The sequence below is a fragment of the Camelus dromedarius genome, chromosome 5 (genome assembly GCF_036321535.1).
Source record: "Camelus dromedarius isolate mCamDro1 chromosome 5, mCamDro1.pat, whole genome shotgun sequence".
Lineage (NCBI taxonomy): Eukaryota > Metazoa > Chordata > Mammalia > Artiodactyla > Camelidae > Camelus > Camelus dromedarius.
Genome location: NC_087440.1, coordinates 37,343,196 through 37,369,233, shown reverse-complemented (window position 1 = coordinate 37,369,233; position 26,038 = coordinate 37,343,196). Strand labels below are relative to the sequence as shown.

The 26,038-nt window shown below is 37.6% G+C and overlaps 2 protein-coding genes across 5 annotated transcripts in view; one reads left to right on the top strand and one right to left on the bottom strand.

Moving 5' to 3' along the window:
* STRN3 (striatin 3) overlaps nt 1–6,018 on the top strand; it is an 88,251-nt gene extending 82,233 nt beyond the window's left edge. For all 3 annotated transcript variants that reach the window (XM_031453545.2, XM_031453546.2, XM_031453547.2), the window contains 2 exons: nt 4,210–4,296; nt 4,374–6,018. In XM_031453545.2, the coding sequence (XP_031309405.1) occupies nt 4,210–4,296; nt 4,374–4,543 (257 nt within the window). In that variant the 3' untranslated portion in view covers nt 4,544–6,018. The remainder of the gene's footprint in view (nt 1–4,209; nt 4,297–4,373) is intronic.
* A 4,423-nt stretch (nt 6,019–10,441) lies between these two features.
* On the bottom strand, nt 10,442–24,473 carry COCH (cochlin). 2 transcript variants are annotated; one of them, XM_031453532.2, is made up of 12 exons: nt 24,310–24,473; nt 23,433–23,489; nt 23,297–23,344; nt 21,067–21,223; nt 20,063–20,196; nt 19,376–19,438; nt 18,654–18,698; nt 18,228–18,375; nt 15,640–15,743; nt 14,708–14,934; nt 14,020–14,536; nt 10,442–11,434 (listed from the first exon to the last, which is right to left on the bottom strand). In XM_031453532.2, the coding sequence occupies exons 2-12, from the start codon at nt 23,464–23,466 to the stop codon at nt 11,259–11,261; spliced, it is 1,653 nt and encodes a 550-aa protein (XP_031309392.1). In that variant the 5' UTR covers nt 23,467–23,489; nt 24,310–24,473; the 3' UTR covers nt 10,442–11,258. The 2 variants fall into 2 exon arrangements, with proteins under 2 accessions (XP_031309392.1, XP_010984476.3); XM_010986174.3 differs by lacking the exon at nt 24,310–24,473 and adding an exon at nt 23,839–23,875.
* Nucleotides 24,474–26,038: the final 1,565 nt, after the last annotated feature.

The following is a 26,038-nucleotide window of genomic DNA, read 5'->3' as shown; positions in this document are numbered from 1 at the left end:
CAACATTATTGCAGGGCAACAAATTACCAAGCAAGACAGTAAGTCAGAATTACAGATTTCTCTTTGAAGGTTATATGGGACATGGTCGTAATTTTTAGCCTTTAGAGTCATATGTAACATCTTTGCTCAAATAACACTTTCATGGACACATTCCTTTTAACTCAGTAGAACAAGTTGAGAAGAGAACAGATATTCACAGGCCTGTATATTGCACAGGAAAGGAGACTCGTATTCAAGTGGATCTTCTCAATTTAACACCTTATCAGATCAATTCTTTGAACATTTTTATGAAGCCTAACAGTCATCCTCTGCTGCCAGAGCAGAGAAATAATTTTCTTCACTGTATTTCTAAAAAGATTCCTTTTTAAAAAAATTATTGAAAATCTAAATTTGTAAGGGGAGATTCAGGAATTTTAGTAGTTGTATTAAAAGCAAAGTGAGTTTCTAGAGTTATTTTACCGACAGAAATCAGAAGTAAGGAGCTTGTGGCTTTTCAAATTGTTTACAAATTCTACGAATTCTTTCTTTTAACTAGTATACCTGTAATGTGAAGATAATTGGAGCAATAGGCTCTAAACAGTGGAAAAACTCTCTCACACATACACAGATACACATACATACAACACTTGAGTTAAATTGTAAATTGTGTTCAGATGTATTGTTTTCAAAGAAATTCTTTTTTGAAAATTGGTAATTCATTTAAATGTGATAAACTAGAATATCCCCATAACTGGTATTGATGGTTAGCTATGTTATTAATAGGATATTATTCTATCAAATGAGTGGTAAATTTATTGAATTTTTATCTGAAATGTTATAGAAATTGATAGTATGAATGGGTTCAATAAATATTTAGATTTTGACAACAGAAGTATATTTAGTATTTTGCACTGCACTGACTACTATCATGTATAAGATGTGGTTTCTGCTTTCTGGGGGCTTATTGTTATCTGGGGAAAATTATGGCAGAGGTGCACCCATGCTCATACATACACACGTTCATGCAGTAAGAGGTATGTATGCAGTAAGAGGAGCCCCTCTATATGAAGGAGTCTTCATAGAGTGAAAGTTTGAGCCTTTCCTTGAAAGAGTGGTAAGGGTTTTTTTTTGTTTTGTTAAAGTGAGGAAGGTAGTAGGAAATTCTAGATAAGGGCATATTTTGAGTAGAGACATGGCAGTGGAAACTTGGGCTGGAACAGAAGTTTTTTATAGGTGGAACCGAAGAGGTAAGTTTGGAGAACGGAAGCAGAAACTATTGAGGAGAACTTTTCAGAGCTAGGCTAAGAATAATGTATCTTTGTTTACACTATGCACTATGGAAACCACTTAGAATATTTGAGCAGGGGTTTGCAATATTGGTTTAGAAAGAGTATTCAAGTCACACTATATGGCAGATCCTTGACTTTAAAAGAATTTTAAAGTTTCAATCTCTACTATTTGTTCCAGAGAGATCTTAGGGCTCATGATTTTTAAAATTTTGATAGAGGCACAAATAGGAATTGCATATGCTGTCCCTGAGAGACTTAGCTAGTGGGTAGATCTGGGAGAAAGTGTAGTACAAGTAAGGAATGTGGAAGAGTTAGAGGAAGGAGATCCTGAATTGGTTATGGACTCAGCCATTCAGCAAAACTTACTGCTGTCTGCCATATCCTCAGCACATTTCTCGATGCTTGGTGAACAAAAATAAAATGTCCTGTCCTCTTGGATCTTACAGACTAGCGGTATGTTGCTTTCTGTAAGAGACATTGTTCTATTTGATTTATGAGTAACATGTTTGATCTTATAATAGCTCTATAAGGTAGATAGATATACTATTGTTACCTTCATTCTACAGTTGAAATAAAAAGTCCAAAAGAAGTTAGGTAATTTGTGTAGTGTTAAAAACAGGAAATTACAGGGTGGGGATTTAAACCTATGCAGTTTGCTTCCAGAGCCTACATTTTTTTTTTTTAACCTCAGACTGTTTCTTCTCCATTTCATAGAGGCCCACAATATTGATTATCCAAGTCAAAGGGTGCTGGGAAAGGGAGAACTAGTGTGTCCTCTATTTCCTCAGTTACAGGAAGAAAGAGTTAATGTTGGTAGGGGAAGGCAGGTGGTAGCAGAGTCATGGGGAAAAGGTGAATTTGGTTAAATGTGAAAAGCTGCAAGTATATGCTGGTAAAGGAGGGGTCTCCTAGTTCTTTGTGATTTCTGTGGTCACTAATGGAATCTCAGCATCCAGCTTGGTTCAGCATTGCACCTCTCTACAAATTGTCCAGTCTAACAGGTCACTCACATTTTGAAGTGAGTTTGTGACTATGTAGAGGAAGGCTGACTCTAAATTGATAACATACCATAGTGAGGGTTAGTTTAGTGCACAGGCAGGAGAACTGGAGTTAAACTTGGAAAATTACAGCACCCTTAAAGAAATGGGTAGATCTGCTATTTGGATGAACAAATTCTTTGATTTAAGATATGTTAAATATAGGAGATACAGGATCGTTCTCAGGAGGAGTCAGAACTAGATCTGTGAATTAAGGATCACCATCATAGATTTGACATTTTAAAGGAAGCTAATGATACTTGGTAGTTAACCTCCTAATGTTTTGAGATTATTTTGCTGGAGGCCAGCCATTTCATACTCTGGGTTGCTGTTTTGTTTTTGTTTTTGTTTTTAATAGAACTGTTGGGAGGAATGGATTCTAGAGCTGATAGATGAATTATGTTGAACTAATAGTATGTTGAATAATTTTTCTGTTTTTTAGGATAGCAGAGAATTGTTAAAATTACTCCATTGATCTTAGTAATGATGAGAAACAGACAAATGTGGTTTGAAATAATGAGAGACTTTAATTTTGTCCTTAACTGACAAGTGTTTATTTTTAGTATTGCCAGACAGTGATACAACTTTTTATGGTTTTTTTCAGAGTAACTTTTTGCATGTTTGTTTATGTTGTGGGTTTGTATTCAGGTCAACAGCTATAGCCCCATGGCAGGTAACAAAGTAGATTTATTTCATGTCTTACTGTAGAATGTCATCAGGGGACAAGCAGCATGGCAAATGGCAATAACTAGAATTCTGGAGAAAGCCCTCCATCTCTCATTAGGAGCAGCCAGGCACTTGAGTAATAGACTCAATCCTGAATGAAAAGGGAGGAAATCTTTTTAGAGATACCAGTATTTGCTGTTTTATTCCCTTCTTGAGTGAACCAGTTTATGTGTTTGCTTTCCAACCATCAAAAGCATATGTTGCCAGTGCAGAGGCTGATGCCCTTTCTCCATAGTGTTTGTGCAGCACAACTTGCTTTTTAATTTCAACTCACTGTTGAGTCCATTTGCCTGCCAAATCTTCAGTGAAGATATTCATTAAATTACGTTTGCCAGAATAGTGTTTTTGTTGCTATCTGGGGAAATCCCAGAAGAATTTCTCTGATATACTCCCACTCATCTCCCTTTTCTTGTTTCTAATATATAAAATAATTGACATATCTAAAAGATAAATGAATTTGATGATACTAGAATCTTTAGATAGGAATATATTCTCTGGTGATTTATCATTAACCATGTATATAAAATCTTCACATCACTTAATGAGAAAGATTCTTTTTATTTTAATTCCCTTTTACATGATCTTAAGCTTTTCATGCAACCTTGTAGTCATTATGTTTTCCACTATTAGATACTGTCAGATACATACCACAGAGTTTTTTTGTTTTGTTTTTTTGTTTTTTAGGAAAACTGGGAAAGTTCTATGTCAAAATTAAAATTCTCTTCAGAATATTATTATGGTGAATGAACCTTGAAAACATTATGCTAACAGAAGGCAGACACAAAAAGCAACATGTTATTGTATGATTGCATTTGTATGAAGCGTTCAGAATAGACCCATCTATAGAAAAAGCAGATTAATGGTTACCAGGGACTTGGAGGGATGGCGGGTGGAAATGGGGAGTGAGTACTTAATGGATACCGGGGTTTCCTTTTGCAGAGGTGAAAATGCTCTGAACTAGATAATGATGATGGTTGTATATCATTGTAAATGTTCTAAAAGCCACTGAATTTTACCCTCTTAAATGCCTAAAATGGTCAATTTTATGTTATATGTATTTTACCATGATAATAAATACTGCTACAGTGATTATTTTATGTTGTTGGATTATGGTTTCTGATCTCTCAAGTTAGTAACTGTTTGTGAAAAGTTAATCTTCTCTGTTATATTTTATTTAGGTAAAATGATCCATTCTATGGTAGCTCATTTGGATGCTGTTACAAGTCTAGCAGTAGATCCTAACGGAATCTATTTGATGTCTGGAAGTAAGTCTGAACTTACTATACTGCCCACAGATTTTATAATAGAATTGTTACTCATAACATTCTTTATTCTTTTACAGGCCATGACTGTTCTATTAGATTGTGGAATTTGGACAGCAAGACATGTGTGCAGGAAATAACAGCACATAGGAAGAAATTAGATGAATCAATTTATGATGTTGCTTTCCATCCATCAAAAGCATATATTGCTAGTGCAGGGGCTGATGCCCTTGCCAAAGTATTTGTGTGAACCAACAAAAACTCGCATCATAACAGATTTGCTTGGACACACAGAGGGTCTACATCACTGCCATCAAAAAAGTTACTGATACGACACTACATGTGATCTGCCTGGTGAAGGCTATTTGGGGCAGGCATAAATTGGTGGAAATCACATCGTAACGTCAGGCTCTTTAATTTAATTTGTAATTACTGTATTTTGTGGGACAGAAAAAGGACTCCATTTTTTGTGGCCTGTACTGGATATGAACTGAGCGTATGTCTGTCTGTTAGGTATCTTTAAGCCAATGTGGAGTCTGATCTTACAAAAAGACTTTTATTTTGGACTCTGTGTGCTGCCTTAGGGTTAGGAATGTGGTGCTCTTGTTGGGGGGAAGTGAGCTCCAAGAGTAGCTTTTTTTCATCTCTTAGTGATCTTCTGTTTATCAGTTGAATGCCACAGATTCCCTTTTAAACTTATTTTGCTTTAAAAAAAAGAAAGAAAATTTAACTTAAAATATTTTAGCATTAGTTGCACAAAATGTTTGGATAAAATTCTAGTTTTTATAAGTCTTTTTATATATTTAGCCTGTCACAACAGTGCTCAAGATTGTATTGAAGTTTTTCTGCATTATACAACCCTAAAACACAGAGATCTCACTTACCCGCTGCCGTGTAACCACACTTGTTCCTTCTTTTGCCTAATACAGCTCAGCTAAGTCCTTCCATAAAGATGCTAAATCACCTTCATCATCACATAATTGTCTTCATAAGCCAAGGACTATTAAGTGTATTAAAATGAAACGGGGTTGAGTACTCCAAATGAACTCTTAAAAAAAGAAAACAACAACAAACTAATCTTGGCATCCTATCACTATGTGATATTTTGTACATCTTACTGTATTTACAAGTTTATTTATCAAGGATTATCCATCTTGCTAATAGCCTATTATTTATTTCACTTTTTGTTGGTCTTTATATCCTTTTATTAATGTGCTAAAGGAACCTATATATCTATTTTGGAACTCTTTGAATAGTCTAAAATAGACTAAAAATGGAGTATTTTATAGTTTAAGTTACAAGTCAAGGTGATTCCCCTCAGATACATATCTTGGTTTACCATGATTCCAAACAAAACTTATCTTGTTTAAAAATATTTGGAGTTAAAATTTTATTTGCATTACAAATAGGATACAAAAATAGTTGAATCAGGATCAGAAATCTGTGTTTGGACTAGTTACCCTGTTTTATTTTTTCAATGTGCTTAATTTTATGGTGTAACTAAACATTTTGTTTGTGTAATGCATGATTAAGACAATAAAGTATTTTTTCTAGTCTTCCAAAAAACTTTTCTGATCAGTTTGCGAGTTTTGATGAGTTTTGTAAGGTTTTTGTTTTACAAACTATGAATCAGCAAATTTTTAAGATTGTACCACATAGCGAACGTACAGCTGTTGAAAAATGTATATAAAATGCATATAATAAATATTAAATTGTGTACCTGTATGTTACTGTTGACTACATTATTTTGTGTTGAATAATAAAGTGCAATACTTTACTCTGCATCATTAAACTAGGAAACGGAGATGATTGCAGTGAGTTCTTCGTTTTTATGCTGTTCTTTTAAATTTTGTACTGTTTATTGGTATTCTAATAAGATTAGAACAGTTAGCCCTATATTAAGAATGCCTTTCTAAGTATTTCACACTGTTTTGGGGATTAAAGAAATCTTCTATTGAAACAAGTTAGATAAATCAAAATAACAGAAAATTGCAGAGATACAATCTTAAATCATTTCCTTGTATCCTACGACTTAATTAAATCTGAATTTCAGTTAATAGTGCTGTCTCCTATCTAGCCATGCTTGTTTCCATGAAAAAGTTCAGTAGATAATAAACTACATTATTCTTTAATTAAAAGTTATCCTGATAAATGATGTTAAATATTGGTATCTTTGAGCTTTTTCCTTCAACAAGGTATTATCATCCCTTTTCTTTGAAGGGAATTGCAAATGGAATTAGAAGGTAACATTAGAAGACTTATGTGGCAGAATTCCGTTTGAATGCCTACTGCAAAAAAAAAAATTACGTTGTATGTACATTGAGAAATTTTGTCACCTACCATAAAAATCCAAGTGGCAATCTTAGTCATTGCTGGTGAGACACTAACAAAACTATTCATAAATTTTCTTAAGATATTAGTTCTTTAGTTTTCTGAATTGAAGATTCAAGTTAACAAATTAAAGAGGTACTTTTCTCTTCCTCTTTTTTTTTTTTTTAAATAATTTAATAGCAAGCTTTCCAAAGTTAGTACTGTTTCTGACAGCTATTCTAAACCAGTGCATTACTGTTTCACTGAAATGTGATTATCATCATTGTAATGCATAAGCATTCACCTTTTTTGGAATGTATTAAAACTGAAATGAATAAAAATAGTATATATATGTTTATTTTTCTCTTACCTACTTTGGTTGTATTTTTCTCTACAATATTAAAATTTGGAAGAGACTAAAAGGTATCTTATTTTCATTCTATTTGTGTGCTTCCATTTGTGATATATGGGAAATTATGTAGATTAATTTCACTATTAAATGGTGCTTTGTACGTAAAGTTTAAAAATATTGTATGTATATAAAACATGTATAAATATATATAAATGCAAACATGTATACACACACACACAAATTACCTTTTCATTCCCAACCAGAAGTCATGCTCCCAAGGGTCTTGAGGTAATATAAATTTGAACAGAAACTATCTGGACTACAGAATTTAATCTGTACTTTTGTAGAACTCTGAGATTGGGTTGTTCACATAGACATCATAAAGTCCAAAAATACATAAATTCTTGAGACTCCTTCCCCCAATTTCATCTTCTCTCAGTGAAACAGTATAGATTCTTATAATCTGATAATGAAAGATCAGAGGAGAAATAGAAACAAATAGCTTTTATCTTGAGCTTTATTACCCTATTCTTTAATGTTATAAGCAAACCGTAGTCAACCAAAATTCAAAATTTCGCAATTCTGAAATTACAAACAAAAGAAAAAAGACTTCTGTGCTTTTCAGACCTAAGTATCCTACTAGGATGGTCTAACAGTTTAAGAATCAGGGGTTTAGTTCTAGATGCACATTAGAATTAACCACTGGACTTGAGAAAAACTGATACCCAGGTTATATCCCCAAAGAGTCACCCAGAATCTGGGGCTTCCTGGGTTCTCTATATAAATTTCTTATTGAAGTGTGGTTGATTTATGTTACGCTTTTTCAGGTGTACAACAAAATGAATCAGTTTACATACATACATACATATCCTTTTTCAGATTGTTTTCCACTATAGGTTATTACAAGGTACTGAATATAGTTCTCTGTGCTGTGCAGTAGAGTAGATCCTTGTTTATCTGTTTTATATGTAGTGATGTGTATCTGTTAATCCAAACTCCTAATTTATCCCTCCCCACTTCCCCCTTTAGTAACCATAAGATTGTTTTCTAAGTATGTGAGTCTGTTTCTGTTTTGTACATAAATTCATTTGTATCATTTTTTTAGATTCTACAAATAAGTGATGTATTTGTCTTTCTCTGTGTGACTTCACTTAGTGTGATAATCTCTAGGTCCATCTCTGTTGCTACAAATGGCATTATTTCATTCTTCTTTATGACTTTTATTTATATATATATATATTATATATACACCAATATATGACATCTTTATCCATTCATCTGTTGATGGACACAAGTTGCTTCCATGTGTTGGCTATTGCAAATAGTGCTGCTGTGAACATTTGGGTGCATGTATCTTTTTGAATTAGAGTTTCTGTCTTTTCCAGATAGATGCCCAGGAGTGGGATTTCTGGAGCATATGATAACTATTTTTAGTTTTTTAAGGAATCACCATACCATTCTTCATAGTGACTGCATCAATTTACATTTCCACCAACAGTGTAGGAGGGTTCCCTTTTTTTTGCACCCTCTCCAACATTTATTATTTGTAGACTTTTTGATGATGGCCATTCTGACCCGTGTGAGGTGATTACTCACTGTAGTTTTGATTGGCATTTCTCTAATTAGCAATGTTGAGCATATTTTCACATGCCTGTTGGCCATCTCTAAGTCTTTGGAGAAATATCTGTTTAGGTCTCTTGTCCATTTTTTGATTTTTTTTTTAAATTATTGAGTTGTATAAGCTGCTTGTATGTTTTGGAATTTAAGCTCTTGTTGGTCCCATCATTTGCAGATATTTTCTACCAGTCAGTAGGTTTTCTTTTTTTGTTGTTTATGGTTTCCTTTGCTGTGCAAAAGCTTGTAAGTTTGATTAGGTACCATTTGTTTGTTTTTGCTTTTATTTTATTTCTATTGTCTAGGGAAACTGACCTAAGAAAACATTGCTATGATTTGTATCAGAATATTTTGCTTATGTTCTAGGACTTTTATGGTGTCATCTCTTTTTAAGTCTTCAAGCCATTTTGAGTTTATTTTGGTGTATGCTGTGAGGGAGTGTTCTAACTTCATTGATTTAGATGTGGCTGTCCAGCTTTCCCAACACTACTTGACGAAGAAACTGTAAGAATGTTTTTACATATAAACTTTAATTAATGTTGACTTTCTCAATATTTAATCACATTCTACCTTTTTCATACTTGTTTTCATGTACTCATATTTCAAAGTAAGTTATCCACTGAGGACTAAACATACCATTTAGTGCATTAAAGGTTATAAATGGGCTTAGCATAATTGAAATTGAGGTATGCTTGCAGAAGTTGGATTATCTTTTAAAACCCTCTTTTACTCTTTTTTAAAAAGTTGTTAACCCTTTATATTGATTATATTTTCTTCTAAAAATAATTAATAGTAACAATACATAAAGTATTTAATTCTACTATCTTGCTCCAAGTCCAAATAATTAGCTTCCCTGGTTACCTCAAAACTTTGTCCTTTATAAAATGTTTAAAAGCATTTTTAAGAGGAGGGTATGTGTGCAGCATGCATGAGGTCCTGGGTTTGATCCTCAGTACCTCCAGTAAATGAATGAATAAGTAAATAAATAAACCTAATTACCCCACAGAAAGTTTTTTAGAGAATTTAAAATTTAATTTTTAAAACTTTTTTTTTAAAAAGGGCTAATGAGTAGAAGCTGGGTTTTCATTTGTTTAATTTTTTAAGAAGTGGCACTCAGCTCAAATTTATTTATTAGGGAAAAACATTAAATCCATTTTTGTAGTTCAGTTAAATGAAAATTCTTGTTAAGTGAATCAGTCATATTTGCAGCTTTTGAAAAAGGCGGAGGATGGTCAGGGGAGTCACTGACTTCCCATATTGTGTTTTGTCAAATTTTTATATAGTGTCAAGGGCAATTTCAGTTTTCCCTCTCTGATACATACTTCTTTCATTCCTTTTACAAAAGCAATAAAATCGTTTAACTCAAAAAATTCATTGGGATATATAATACTGCAAACAGTTAACACCTTTTTCAGGTCAATCAGTTGTAAGCTATTTGAGATGGGATCAGCGTATGTGTGAAGGGAGATAGTGTGCAGGTGGATGAGGGTGAGGATAGTTGCTGTCTGTAGAGAAGATAGGATGAGATGGCAGTGCACCTCTGTCGGAGGGGAGAGTTCTTGGTGAGGTAATGATAGTTACGGTAAGGGGGTTTTGATCACTTTTCTTGGGAACCAAATTTGCAAGCACGTGTAAGTAAAAATAATGTTAATTACAAAACAATTTTTGTTGAACCAAGTAACCAAAAGCATCTGCGTATTTTCTGTGCATAGTGCTTAATGCCTAGGCATTCACTGAGTAATAGAAAAATAAATATACTTCGTCTTACTGCATGATTTTAAGAAAAAACTCCACACAAAGTAGCTAATGTAGAATTTTTATCATGTTCTAGGGATAGACACTTGAAATAATAAGAACTAAGGCACCTTAGAATAATAGTCACTAGCAGTTTTATTGCTTAGTCAAAGTACAGTTTTTCTTCTTGCAGTTCTGCTATTTGAAAGATGTGCTTTTCATTAAAGCTAAATGTTTAAAGTACAAGTGGTAAGTAAAAATTTACCAACTTAAGATTTTTTCAATATGTGGGTGACTTTTAGAGTATAATCCAAGTATATCAATACACATATAAAAGGATATAAATAGAAAAATACCAGGCAGTCTTGCTATGTTGTTCAGTGTAATATTTGTTATAAGTTATTATGAAAATACTCTACAAGAGGCTTGATACCTATTTCATCTGTAATAACTTTTTAGCCTATTAAATAACATCTATATTGTTGATTGGTTTTAAGATAATATCTACTTGGGTCAAAATATTTACATTTGAACTAAGTTAAAGAACTGTTTTCTATTTGTTTCACTTTCCTTATATGTTTAACACAGAATTAGAGAAGGAATGTTGCTTTTGGTCTAAATAACAGATTCTTTAATTGAGCTATAGAATTTACATATCTGTACATTTAATATGCATGTTAGAATAGAACTCTTAACATTTTAATCTACAATATCTCCTCTTTCCTGAGTTTCTAAGAGTCATGATTTTGAAGCCTCAGCAGAGTGTTTTGAGTAAGTCTAAATTGTACTTAGAAAGATAAGAGCTTTAAATGAATGCTTATTTGTTTACATTTGTTGGCATCTTTAATAGTTTTGTATGTGATCTTAATATGCTATATAGTATTTCAGTATTACTAGGATACAACTTATATATTATATCCCCTTGCACTTTTTTTTCAGTGTCAAAATGTCACCATTATTGCTGGGATTCTAAGAAATCTCTACAGATGCCTCTGATGACATCGGAAACAATTGGTTCTAATCCTGTGAACTCTCTTGTGAAGAAAGCATGTGACTCCTTTGGTTTAGAGGCCATATCTTTCAGGTCATCCAGAGGTGCCCAAGCCACGCCAACAGAGAAGATGGTGATACCTACAATGCAAGTATTTTTAAGTGAATTAAAACTAAGTTCCAGCTTATGTATAAAATGACATGTGTATGTTTTTAATACATCAGTGCATAGTTTCAGACAAAACTGCCTTGTAATGCCTGAAGTACTAAATACCCTGTAACAAATTGTTAGGTAGGTTTTAACATTCACTGTGATGAAAATGGCTAAACAGTTTGGTCAAAACAAAACCAGAGTTTTGCCATCAGTGTAATTTACCACATTAACAGATAAATCATATGATTCCTGAAAGAAAAAATATTTGAGAAAGTTCAACTTCCATTCATGATAGAACACAGTAAGCTAGAAACAGAAGGAAACGTTCTTACCCTGATAATAATACCTAAAAGCAAACAAATGAATAAACCCTTAGCAACCATACTTAGTAAAATGGTGAAAACTTCCCCTCTGAGTTTGGCATGAGAAACGACTGCCTGCTATCATCACTTCAATTAACCATTATACTGCAGTCATAGCCAGTATAATAGAGCAAGAAAGAATGACACAAAAGATGGGAACATAAATGGTGAAAGTTTTCTAAGGCTGTTGCATTGTCTGGGGAATGATGACTAATCCTCTGTGAATGATAAATGTTTCTTCTATTTCAATCTTTATGTTACATTGGCAAACTGACCAATAGAAATTGTTAGTCTTTAATCCCCAAGCAAAAGTCTTGTGGTGATTAAAAAAAAAAAAAAGACAAAAGTCTGAAGCTGGAATAATTTGGGGGGGGGGGGCTGGTAATTAGGTTTCTTTATTTTTAGTGGAGGTACTGGGGATTGAACCCAGGACCTCGTGCATGCTAAGCACACACTCCTACCACTGAGCTATACCCTCCCCACTGGGATAATTTTTTATTATTGGATAGATAAGCATCCATCTGCATTCCCTGACCCACTAGAAGGCTTTTACTCCAGCTGTACATTTTGATTAGGGTGATATTACATTGATTTCATCACCTCAATCCCAATTGTAGACGCTGTGGTTTAGCAGATTCTGAGTGTAGATGAAACCTCCCATAAAGTTTTTAGAGTTTCTGAAATAGCTACCTCCCTCCTATCCAAAGCTTCATCCTCCTCCTCATCGTAGACAGTACTTAGTGGTGAATACTTAAGATATAAATAAAGCAGGTTTAGATGATGTAAAAGCTAATTGAAACAATACCTGATCTATCACCACTTGCCAGTCCTCCCCTCTCCATGGCAAAGTTGTCAAACAAATTTCTCCACCTCAGTTTTTTCCACTTTTAATTCTGCATTCAAGCTCAGATTGTCTAGCTCAGGCCCAGTATATAATTACAGTTAACAAACAAATCAGCTGTGACCTAGCCCTGAAAGCCTAGCCTATTTTTTGGCTTTTGTTAACTTTCACTTCACTATCACTAAAGGATAATTTTCATGAAAATAGTGTGGCCCAGCCTCCTGAAATTCAATTAATCATACAGGGAAAATATATTTGAATTTATTTAGTTCACTTTATTTAGCCTGAATCCAATCCTGTTAAGCATAAAGTCAGTAAGCTACACTTCAAAGGAGTATGATAGCAAACAGGTCTATCAACATAAGTTAGTTGCTGAGGTATACATTAAGTCAAATGTATAAAAATAAACCAGTGTATAGCTTAAACTGCATGTATCTGTTCTCTGACCTACTTAATAAAAACAGTGTTCCATCAATATCTATAAAAGTCCATAAATGCATTAGCATAGGTGGTAATGAGTGTATAAAAGGAAAAGTTAATTCATTAGAAATTAAGTAGGGAAAAGGAAGTACAGAAGAGTATAGAAAAATATAAGGTTGTTCATCCCCTACTCCCAAGTTAGCATTTTTGTTTTTTCAAATATTGGACTCCCAACCACTCAGTTTTATCCCAGGGAGGGGAACCTCAGCTCTTTGGGGCCTATATGATCTTAGCAACACACATGCTAATGTCTTCAAAAACTAGAGGCCTTTGCCAAAATAAACATTAAAGTTGGGTTAGAGAGAGAAAACTTTTTTATACCCTTTTATTGGTGTTTCATTATCTCAAGGGGAAAAAAGACACTAAAAAGGAAATTTAGATGGAATAGGATTAATGTATTTATTGGTGATCTTAGAAAACTCATGCAAGACTGAAAACTACTGGAAAAAAAAAGTTAGGATAAATCATCAAATAGCAGAGTCATAGTAAATTATAATAATCTGTAATTTTGGAGGTATAAACTCCAAGTTTGAGCCAAACATGAACACCTGTAACATATTTCCTTGACACATGACATGGTTCTCGTGACAGTTCTCCCAAAAATAGTTATTAGGAGTATGGATTCAGCCAAACTGCATGGGTCTGAATACTGGCCTCACAAGGTTACTCGCTGTGTGATTTGGGGGAAGGTGGTTTCCTTATCTGTAGAATGAGATTAGTAGGGCTGCTTTGACAGTTAAATCAGTGAATATTGGGTAAAGCTCTTAAAACAGTAACTGCCACACTATAGGTGTTTGTTCAGTAAAATAAATACATAAGTTTATATTTACTCCTAAAATTCACTGACCCCTCTTCAGTTCCCTTTCCAGACGAAAGACAAGGACCTTACCTGCATCGTGTGCAGCAGCGGCAGGGCCTCGAACATCATCATAGGACTGCCCGTCTGTGACAATTACTAGGAAGTTCTTGTTGGGGCTGTCCCTCACGGGGCCAAACACATTTCTGACAGTAAAGGAAATGGCATCACCAGTAGCTGTCCCACCACTCATATAGCGGATGTTTCTGATAACCGCTAGGACGTTCTCTTTGGTGGTATAGTCAGTGAAACCGAACTCCATGTGCTGATCGTAGGTGAACTGTACGGCAGCTATCTTGGCACCAATGTCTGAGATTTCAAAAGTCTTAGCTATGTTGGAAGCAAATTCAAGCATGAGGCGGAAATTACTGTCCCCAACACTACTGGAGCCATCAATTAGAAAGGCAATGTTCACTGAGTTGTAACAGGTCTTGCTGCACATCATTTGCTCATGAGAGCAAAGCTTCTGTACCAAAGGCTTTACATACTTTGTGGTGCCAAACCAGTTGGGCATGTGGTAAGAGAAGAAGCCGTTACTCCGACAGACAGCCTAATGGAGGCAACACAAAGAAGACATCCAAAGAATCAAAAGTTTCTTTAAAATTGTGAAAACATTAAATCTTGAATATTCAAAGTTAATCCAGAGAGAGGCCAGTTAGCACTATGCCTTGAGGTCCAAAACTGAATCACTACCAAAAGACGACACCTCTCACCTCCTTACCTTGTCAATAAACGCAACATCCTGAACCATCCCCAGTTCCTCAGGGATAGGCTTAGCCACAGAGACTATAAATACATTGACACCAAACTCTCTGGCCACAATGCCTGCTTCCTCGATGTCATCAGAAGGCCAGCCATCAATAAATACCACCACCACTTTGGGAATCCCTTTCCTCACTCCAGCATCAGTTGTGAAGAATTTCTGGGCAGTATGCTTCAGGGCTTTTCCTAGGTTTGAAAAAGAAGCAAACTACAACAGCACTACTGCTCAAAAGACATTTTTATTTCCCTGTACCAACTTGATGCATCCAAGTTTAAGAATTTAACTTATGTAGAACAAAGTTCTTTAACAGATGCATCAGATGGGAAAGTGTAATTATCCATCGGGCCTATTTTTTGCCTTTCAACCCACATTACTTCCCCCATCACCTCCCAGAAACATTTCCTTTCCTTACATCAATCACCAGTCAGAAACATGAAACTGACTCCCACATCTGTACCTGTGCTATCCAGCCCCTTAGTGACTGCTTAGTACCTCTAAGGACTCAGAACAAGAAATCTCCCTTCAGAAGTTCCAGAGACCTACTCTAGTTCTTTCTGCCACATCTGCTATCATTAGTGGAGTCTTGATCTTTGCCTCTTTTAAACATTCTAAATAGGTACTTCTCTAAAGTGGCATCTGCCCTGTCCAATATGAGGATTTTAAGTCACAATGTTTTATTTTTTTTTAAGATAAGCAATATCAATAAACCCTTTGGTACATTTTCTATTGTCAATCAAATATCTCAGATAATCAAATACAGACCTAACCAAGATCAGTGCCAGGAGGAAGAGTTTCACATATGCTTGTATAAACTAGCATAATACTATCTTACATGTCTGATCATTCATAACTCGCTCTGTGTCACATCCCAGGTGCCAAAGTCTACTTACCTGTATTGGAATTACCCCCTCTGAAACCTACTTCCTTTATGGCGAACAAAACATCTTTGGCTGATGTAAAGTTTTTCAAGTAAAATTCTATTTTGGGATGTTCACTAAAGTAAAAAAAAGAAAAAAGGTTATCCAGAGAGAATTGCAAAGGCAAAACAAACAAGCAACATTACATACCTCAAAAAAAAAAAGGTCTTTAAATTGAACAACACCTAAGCTGCTTTCTTAATCCTACAGCATACAGCCAATTAAGGTATAGCATCCTTACTTGAATTTTTAGAAATGTAACAAAAATAACTGCTACCTTGAGGGTTTATTATATTATGGGTAATATGCTAAATACATACTACACGTGTAATCCCATTTCATCGTAACTCTACAGGTAGAAATTATTAGCCCTGTCATATAAATGAAGAAACTGAGGCCTAGAACACTTAGGTAATTTGCCTGACAAAACCACATTTTAAATTCTGGTTTGTCTGGCTCTTAAACTATATAGAGCACTTGAAACCAGGCTTGGCTCAAGGCACTAGGCTTAATGGAAATCTGCAGTTGGGCACCAGATAGTTGGAAGGCAGCTGGGTGTGAGGCCAGGTCTGCTCCAGTGGAGGACCTTGGAAGCCCTGAATAGTCTGTCTATTAATCCAGGTCCCTGGGCAGAAGAGGCAATTTCAGTGACACTAAGGCCAGCATTTTTTTAAAAGAGAAAACTTATAAGGAAACAAATTATAAAGTATTACAACATTGAAATTTTCTTGCAGTAAATGATTTTGACATTTGCCAACCTTACAATTATGTGTAAGAGATTTGGGACTTTCCACATTTAATAGTAAAAGAATTTCAACTACTCTGTGTTCATTAGAGACCACGTGGAGTAAAACAGTTAAAGTACAATTTGTTGTGTTTAGTTTTTAGATAAGTGAAAATTTCATAAGTGCAAAATTTTAAGATCCTAGCATTATCAATTGCCATTAAGTCAGGATTTGTGAGGGACAAGTATAGCACTGATTATATTTCTGCATACCTTGTGTAATATTGGGTCACAAAATCAGATTTCATGGGTTGATAACCTTTTCACTTTTATGGTCACTCTTCAACTATCCAAATTATGATTTATGACATTTAATCTTATTTTGGCATCCTTAATGAGATATTCTCCTATTCTACTTAAACTCCTGGTTATAGTTTATCTATTCTAATGTTCCTCCTAAAACAGAAAAACTGTAAGCCAGGAAGTTTATAGAGAAGCTAGTCTTTGTATGAATCTACAAGGTAGTGTAGCTTTCATCTTGAAAAAGAATTGGATACAAATAGCAAACAAAAAATATTAGAAGAAAAATATTGAAGGGAATTTGCCCTATGAGATGTTAAAATGTTAAAGAAAGCTACAATAATCAAAGTACAGAAAAGATGTAAGAATTAGTATATGGATCAAAGAAACAGATTTGTCTAAACTTATAAATCACAAATCAATGGAGTAAGAAGCTCTTTTTTTTTAAGGTGTGGGACAGATGATTAAACTATGTATGAAACAACAAAGTTAAAAATTCTCACACTCCAAAAATTTCTGTCTAAATTAAGAACCAATTGTAAAAAATAACAAGTGAAATGTAGATTAATATTTGTAATACTACTGGTGACACTCATACACTGCTGATAGCAGTTTAAACTGGATCAGATTTCTGGAAAGCAATTTAGCTGTTTAGATCAGAAGTCTTAAAAATGTCAGAACCCTTTGACACTGATAGGAATCTAGCCCAATAAACTAATCAGAGGTGGCATAAGGGTGGCATAAGGATGTTCATCACAGTGTAATGGTGAAAAAATAAAATGGTTAAATAAATCATGCTAAGGAACATTATCAAACATCATTTTTGAAACACCATTTTCTGAAGAATATTTGTGGTATGGTAAAATGCTCAAAATACTAAGGGATTAAAAACCCAGGATATAAGACATTTTTATAGTTTGAGCTTTGGAAAAAGAAATACATAAATAGTCAAATATTTTCTTAATACTGAAAGGAAATAAAATATCTTACAGCAATCATCTCTGAGGGGTATATTTGGGAAATTTGTTTTCTTTGTGTTTTATATGTTTTCCAATCTTTCTATAACGTGCATATTATAATCTTTTAAAAGACATCAATACATATTATTAAATGAATAAAAGGTTAAGCTTCAGATCTCCAGTTATGGACTATGGAAAGAGCTAAAAAGAATAACGACAGAATAGGGGGTAGGAATAACCATCACTGCTTCCTCTTGCAGCAAAGAGGAATTAGGAATTGAACAGAGTAGATGTGCAGAGGTAATCTGTATGAGCAACAAGGCTTTTAGCCTACCTTCTGGTTCTCAAATAGATAGCATGTAATTCTCTAAATCCTTTCATTCCAAAAAGGAAACACTTCCACTACCCAGTCTGCTCAGGCAGTCTTAAATTCTGACTTTCCAGTTTGGAAATCCAGATTGTCCACAACTCAGTATGTTTATATTTAAGTGAAATGAATGTACCTACTAAAAGAAGTGATCATTTGTCATCATTTGAAATATCATTCAAGTCTCCTCCCATTTTAACAAGATTGGTACCTGGCTTGAACAAGGCCCACGTGCGGCCCTTCTGTTCCAATTCCCAACATTAGAGCCACTTTCCCAACAAAATTCTTCTGTAGATTAAATCGGCGTTGCCCAATATTAAAACTTCCATCGATCAGAAATGCAATGTCTGCTTTACAGTCTGTGAACATCCAAATAAGTTCTCCCATTAGCAGTTTCAGGAGGAGGGAGGGAAGAGCTATATTCAATATCTTATAATGAACCATAGTGGAAAAGAATATGAAAAAGAATATATATATATGTGTGTGTGTATAGCTGAATCACTTTGCTGTACACCAGAAGCTAACACAATATTGTAAATCAACCATACTTCAATTTAAAAAAAATTAAATAAAAATAAAGAGGAGACAAGGGGAGAAAGAAAATGTTATATTCCCAAATGGATGTCCAGACTCTCACCCTTATTGCCAGTTTTCTTCTCTGGTGTTTTCTTTAGTCGTTTACCTGAAACAAAAGAAGCACTTGGCATTAGCAAAAGCAAGACAGTTTCATACAAGAAATTCACATGGGGAAAAGCTCATGAGTGTCATTCTTGAAAAGACTTAAAAAAAATTAATTTCCTCATGATTTTCTGGACTGACGAAGCAATGCCCCAACAAAGAAACAAGTCAAGACTGTAGTAGGCCTACATATTTAATACACCTCCAATCCAGGACTTTCATATCCCAAACCCACAGTTGAAGCAGGATTGGAAACTCAGAGTTAGATTCTAATGTTCTCAATTTCTTTAATTTTAAAATTGTCATATTCTTAAAAAGGAAGATCTCTGGCTATTTCTAATATAGACATGCATTAATTCCTTTGATTTATATGACAAATGGAAGTAGGGGTTCCAGGTAATTTTACTTAGACCAGGTTCTAAACATGATTTATCAAATCAAGGGGAAATGGCAGGACTTCAAGAGAATGTTTGGTAGCAGAGCTTATTTTTGAAAATAGAATAAGGAATCTGAAATATGAAGTTGAATGTTTCCCTATGTAATATACCAGTAAACTTAAGACAGTTGCTTTGTGTTTAACATCAATATTTTTAAAAAGGAAAGCTTCTGTCAATAACACATTTATTTGTAACTTCCTAAATCTGTGTCAAGCAGCTAGGAGATAGGTTCCATATTTCATACCTGTTGCTGGACGTGCTGTGGATGCTGCTTGTCCTGTAGCTTCCTGGGAACCACTTTTGCCTTCTGTTAAAATAAAGAGAAGACTATTTTTTCCTCTCCTGTTTTTACCATCAAAGCATAATGAATCTAATTTAGGGTTCTATAGGATGATAAATGTAATAGAGTGATGGCAATTAGATGAGTATTTGCTGCATGCTAGTTTTAAAACCTTTATTTTTTTTAATGGAGGTACTGGGGATTGAACCCAGAACCTCGCACATGCTAAGCACACACTCTACCACTGAGCTATACCCTCCCTGCTACTGCATGCTAGTTTTGAAGGACCAAAATGGATTCTTATCTATCATATTTTTAAAAGATCACCCAAAAGTGAATTCACTCTCATTCACTTGTTTTTTGATTTAGGGTACTTGGTAAATGTCAGGGCATTCTGGTTGCAGGCAATTCAAGTTTCTAGTGCCATCTTCTTACAGCAAGATTATTCCTCCCCCGATTCCACCAAATTTGGCTTCAGTGTGTCCTTGACTCTTGGGATCCCCTGACTCTAACCCATAGTTGACCCTTTCAGTCTTGATCACAGGTTTTTCCATCAGAGTCAAACAGATTGCACTGAGAAAAGGAGAAAACTTTTTTGAGGTTGGGGAGACAATATTTACACAAAAGTAAGAACAATTTAATTGTACCTACTTGTCACTGTGAAAGAAGTGGACCATCTGGAAAGCGTCTGAGACTGGATGCCATTGGCAACTACTGAGGAATAGTTTTCTCGACCTGGTAGGCTATAGATACGCACAGGTCCCCCCGACTTGCTGATTACCCCCCTGCAATGCAAGAACAATAGCTAAGATCCTATCAACACCTTTTCAGTGGCATCTGACTTGACTTATACCGCCATGTTGCATCTATTACTCTGATTAATCAAGAAAATAGTTCAGCAGGGAAGAATAGTTCACCACCTAAGGATGCTGCCAAACTTTTAAGAAACTTGCTCACACGGGTATAAAATCTGCCCAGGGAAACGGTTTTGTGCTGTCAAACTTCTTAAGTGTTAATAAGGACACACTTGCAGTATTTTGTTTCCTGTCGCTCAGATAATCAGAGTTAAGAGTGCCAAACAATTTTCTTAGTTTTCTAAAATACCTTAAATACATGTCCTTAGACTTGATTTAAAAAAAAAAAAAGTGTCATATTGGCCATTCTCTCGCATGATAGCAGAGTGGTGATGAATGTGGGCCCTGGAGGCAGACCTGGGTTTTCAGACCCAGCTCTGGCTCTTGCTAACCACGGTGGCCTTGGGTAAGATACTTGACAACTCTCTGAATTCAGTTTCCTCATCTGTAAAATGGGGTAAAATTGTACCTACCTTGTACAGCTGTGGAGTTGTGGAAGTTAAAATAATGGCTGTCATATAGTAAAAACTCAGAAATATATTACAAGATTAGGAATGCTTTAGAATCACAGGAATCTAGCTACCAAGAAATAATGCAATTTGCTTTCAGTCAGAAGGCTTCCCTTTTGTAGTTGGTGTTTCAAGAATATCCGGGAAAATCTTTAAAATGTGTCCATCTTTTTACGGCCAAAATTGGCACCGAAAGAAAGAAAAGGGCAGGGTGGGAGGTGTCCTGGTGGCTAAAGAGGGAAAAGAAATAATCACACTTGCAGTGCCCTCCTCTTGGCAGATCTGGGCTTACCTGTGGATAGCAGCACCACAAATGCTTGATACAGAAGCATAGACTATGTTCCCAAACACGGAGAATTCCTCCAGAGAGCAGCCCCCTGGGCAGAGGACATCTGCTTTCTCTTTCCTAATGTCCAGGCCTCTGGTAAAGCATGTGATAGCAATGGGAACTGAAGAGAAAGGACAGAATGTAATAACCATTCTTAGGACTTTTAGGGGAGTGCTGGTGGGGGAACTAAGATATGAGATTGAAATTTTACTTCCCTAATTTCTACACTTCTTGTTAAGAATATTGACTTAGGTACCATTTCACACCATTCCACATTTTAGCAAGCAAAAATCAGTTTTCCAATTTAGTCCTCAGACACTATAGAGTCTAAAGGGAGAATTTTCTTAGTTCTTACCAATTTACAAATATATAACTGGAAATATAACAGAACTCAAAAATAACCTTAGTCATTGATCACTTACCAATTTATTCTAGAAATATTTTTAAAAATCTCAACTCTGATTACAACTGTGTACATAGTTGACTGAGGTGAAGATATTAAATCTGGGTTGAACCTCTGAGGAACATTTTCATAGACACATGCACAATCTAAGTCATCCTTTGCTTCTGAGAACCATTTATATCAGTTTTCTTTCAAATGCAGTGCCTTAAAATTATATGCTAATTTAAGCAAACCAGTAAAGATGCTTCACTTTATAGAAGGTCATTAAGCTCAATCACTCATTTTACAGATGGAGTAATTAAAGCCATGGGGTTAATTTGCCCAAGGTCACACAGTCCAAGGAAAATTCTACAGCTCCTGCAGGACAGGAAACAGAAAAGTTAGTCCCTTCAGAATGGAGCATTTCAATCTGAACTGAATTTCTTATTTTTGCTCCAGATCTGTCCAGAGAGATATACCAGGCAGAGAATGCATTTTTAGACAGCACTATTAATACTCTCAAGTTTTACATGATCAACCTGTCTAATCATCAGTATTTTACTACAAAAGGCATTAGAGACAAGTCCTTGGCAACATGTAACAATATAACTTAGTACAACATATTAATTCATCAATATACTGTAAATATTAAATTGAGGATAGTGTTACTAAATACCATTCTCCAAACACTGGAAATTGTGGTTATCCAAACCCTTTTGAAACAGATGTTAATAATTAAAAAAATTTTTTTCCAAGACAGAGTAATGCTGTCTGGTGGTATTGCCCAACTGAGTAGTCTGCCTCTAACAAGGACCCTCTTCTTGAGAGCCCTCTGTATTGAGCTGTAACCTGGACTGGACACGTTCGTGGAAGGGAAGACACCATGCCTGGTACAAGGCTGATTCCTTAGCTCTGAAACACTCTAGATGGATGGGCAAGTTAAAATCCTTACCCAAAACAGTAGCCTCATACCTATGAGCTTCATACCTGTTAGCAAACAGCCTTAATCCTGCCTCCCATGTTCGGAAGCATCAGAGGCTCTGACTTTAGCTGTCAACACTGACTTTGGTGTGTGTGCCTGGTGAGTGGGTGGCGCTGAATACAGCCCGCTGCAATACTTACCTTAATTTCTCCTTTCAAGGAAAATCAAGGATAGATTTTGTAAAAAGAGTTTGGTTTTTATACTGTAGAAAACACAACGAACCACACAACCGTTAGTAGACTTCTATATGTGGAACAAACTCTTTTTAGACTCTCTCGAATATGAAATGAGCCCATAAATGCTGCTTTTTAAAATAGGGGCCGTTCCTAGAAACCGCTAGGGAGTCAAACAAGATGGGACAACGACATAAGCCTCTCTCACCCGGAAACCTCTGTTTCTGTCTCTGTTCCGACAGTCTGAAGGCTTCTCCCTGACCCCAAATGCCGCAGAACACCTGGGACTAGTGTGCCTTTTGGTCGGTTTCAACGAATGCCGGCTACCTTGACCTTCTGATGCCTCTACTGCGGGGAGGGGAGGCTCACCCAGATACGGGTGTGGATGGGAGGAGGATTCCTTTTCCGCACCTTGAGATGAACGTGCCCTTTGGACCCCAAGGGCACCCTCGCGAGGGAGAAATGGGTAAGCGGGAGTAGATGGGCTGTAGGTATGAACGCGGTGCACCAGGCAGCACTCGAACCTTCGCGCGCTACAGCTCCGGCCCCCCGCCAAGGCCAAGGGCTCCATCTGAGCGCGTTTCTAAGGGCTGGCCCCCAGCCCCTCCCACCACCCGGACCAAGATCTGCCCTCCTACCCGGGAACCCGCCACTCACCGGCTCCTTCGCTGCCCGCGGGCTCTGTTAGCAGCAGCAGACAGACACCTGCGAAGAGAGGACAGCGCGAGGGCTGGCCCCAGCCTCCATCCCGCTTGGTGCGAGGGGAAGGGGACAGTGAGGGGCGCGTACCCACCGAGGCAGAGAACCGGGATCCAGGAGGCAGACATGGTAGCCAAGGGGATGCTCGGACCTGGGAGAGAGGGAGAATGAGGGAAGCTCCCTAGGAACGGAGACCCCTACGTCCCCACCTCACGGCGTCCGCCGGCCCCTCAGGGATCCCGCACACCCCTCAGAAACCCAGACGCTGCCGAGGGAAGGGCGGGGACCACGGGGCCGCTTTCCCGGAGCTCGCGCCCCTCTCGATCTGGAGGCCACGCTCCGGCTGCAAATCGAGCCAAACCCAGAGTCAGTTGTGCAACCCCGGGCCAGGGTAGAGGTTGCACGATGAAGACAGACAAGCTGGGAGCGGCAAAGGGGAGACACGGATAGGCAGGCATCAGGATCCCGCACGCCCGCGCCGGACGCCTGAGGCTCTGCACCTGAGTCGGATCCGCCCGGCTGCGGCCGAGTGCTGAAAGCGCCGCTCCCGCCGCGGCTATAAAGGCTGGGCGGCGCGCATGAGCACTGTGCGGGGGGCGCGCGGGGAGGGGGCTGGGAGCGTGTCTCCCGGGGCCGGGCGGCGGCCGTCCGGCTCCGCCCCCACCCCCTCCTCACGCCGGGATGAGGCCTCGTGGAGGCGCCACCCCCGCGGCGCGCGGCTCGACCACCTGGACGTCGCTTCTGTCCCCGGGGGTGGCGCCAAGGCCCGGGGCGGAGGCCGGGGGACTTCGCCAGACCCGGGGTTAGGGGCGTCGGGACGAGTGTGGGACGGCGCTGGGCCGTGCCTGGGGCCGCGCGCGGGGCGAGACCCGAGCCCAAGGCGCAGGGCACGCGGGCTGGACCGCGCTCCAGCCGGGAGGTTGCCCGACGTGCGCCGGCCATTCCAGACCCCACGAGGGAGCGGGCCTCACCCCAGCTGGGGAGCGGTGGTCCCCCATGCACAGTCCCCCGGCGGGAGCTGCGCCCCTCGTCGCGGACGGGGGCTCTGCCTGAGCTGAGGCGGCTGAGGGAGCGCGGTGTCGCCGTGGCGCAGAGAGGCCCCAGGAGAGCTACCAGGTACACGCGGCCGCGGAACAAACTTCCCAACTTCGTGCTCCCGTTGAAACAGAGTTCCTACTTCTAAAGTCAAGCCAACCTGGATTTGATAAACGCATGCCCCGTATGGTTAGGAACCCCATCAACGGATTGGTTATTCTTTGGACCTTAGGGATCCAGCCTCCCGACTTCGTTTCTGCGGAAGTCGGATTTTCCCTGGCTGCTCCATTTACTGCCATGGGTAGGACCACGCTTGGGAGGTGACAACTTACATTAACCTTCTCTAATAGATCAGGAAGGATTTACATTTGATTGCCTTTCGAATTCCCAGATCTGGTGTCTGTGGTGATTGTACAAATCTGATTTGGCAATGTGCTCTCGGATCCTCTCTCACCCTGATAACTTTATCCATGTGGAAATGGAAACGCAGAATTCATGGGGAGTAAACGTGACAAACAAATGACCTGCATGGCCTCTGCGGAACCACCCCCAGACTCAGGAGAGATGGCAGCATATCGCTTTTTTCAGACAGTTTTATTATTCCGAAGAATAGGATTTTTTTTAGGTCTGAAGAATAACCAATCATTTATGTACCGTAAAAATCTAGCCCTTTTAAGTGATTTCCACGGTTTTTTAGTTCGTTTAAAGAGCTATATAACCATCACCACAATCCACTTTTAGGACATTTCCAGCTCCCCCACAAGGATCCCTTCTGACTTGTCAAGCAGTCCCCTTTCTCAACCTCAGCCCTAGGCAAGACCAAACTATTTTCCTGTCTCTAAAGGTTTACCTTTATGGATATTTCATATAAGTGGAATAATAACTTTTCCTAAGCATAGTTTTTTTGAGTTTCATTCATGATGTAGTGTGTATGAGTACTTTCTTCCTCTTTATTGCTGAATAGCATTTCCATGTGTTTTATGTTAGGACGCAAACATACCATCACCACCTGGAAGCCAAATATTGCGATGGTCTTGCAAGTATCCTTCCTATATGGAATGAGTCAGTCCTGTATCAGGCAACAGGAGAGTGTTGATTTCTTTCCCTTTACTACCTGAATGTCTGTTGGAGAGAAAGAGACCAAAAACATTTGTAGACTAGGTTTTTGATTCTTATTTTCATGGCTTCCTTAATGATTTAATCTCATGCATGGCAGAGAGAGTTACCCTTTTCTTAGAAACCCGGTGATCTAGCCACTGCCCCTGATGTTTTCCTTGGGAGAAATTTTAAATTTTAACCCTTCAGGATGATTAAAGCTGTCTTTTTCGTTATCATTTGTTGAGTGTCCTTAGTCAGATTTGATAACATCTTCCAATTAGATGGGGCAAATTGTCATGATGCTGTATAATTAGGGAGAGTTCACATCCTGGAAAGAAAGGCTACCACTCCACAGCTCAGCTGGCAGGGGCCCAAATGGCAAAAGGGTACATACTATTCAGAACTCCCGGAGGGTGCAGCCCTCCTGTGATGTAATTTTACTGAAGCATTTGGCAGAGTCAAAACTATGCAGCTATTTCCATGATTGACCCTGAGTTTGTGACTATTAAAAAATAAAGGAAATACCTCATAGAGTTTCATGGATTGTTTACCCAAAGATACATTTTA

Excerpts from the sequence above, each read along its gene's own strand:
- COCH (XM_031453532.2), bottom strand. The coding sequence starts at position 23,466 with ATGTCTGCCTCCTGGATCCCGGTTCTCTGCCTCG. Across the intron at positions 20,197-21,066 it reads TGTGGTGCTGCTATCCACAG|GGGGGTAATCAGCAAGTCGG; the intron begins GTAAGCCCAGAT and ends CTTGCATTGCAG. Across the intron at positions 11,435-14,019 it reads CGCTGCTGCACACGATGCAG|GTATCACCATCTTCTCTGTT; the intron begins GTAAGGTCCTTG and ends CTTGCATTGTAG.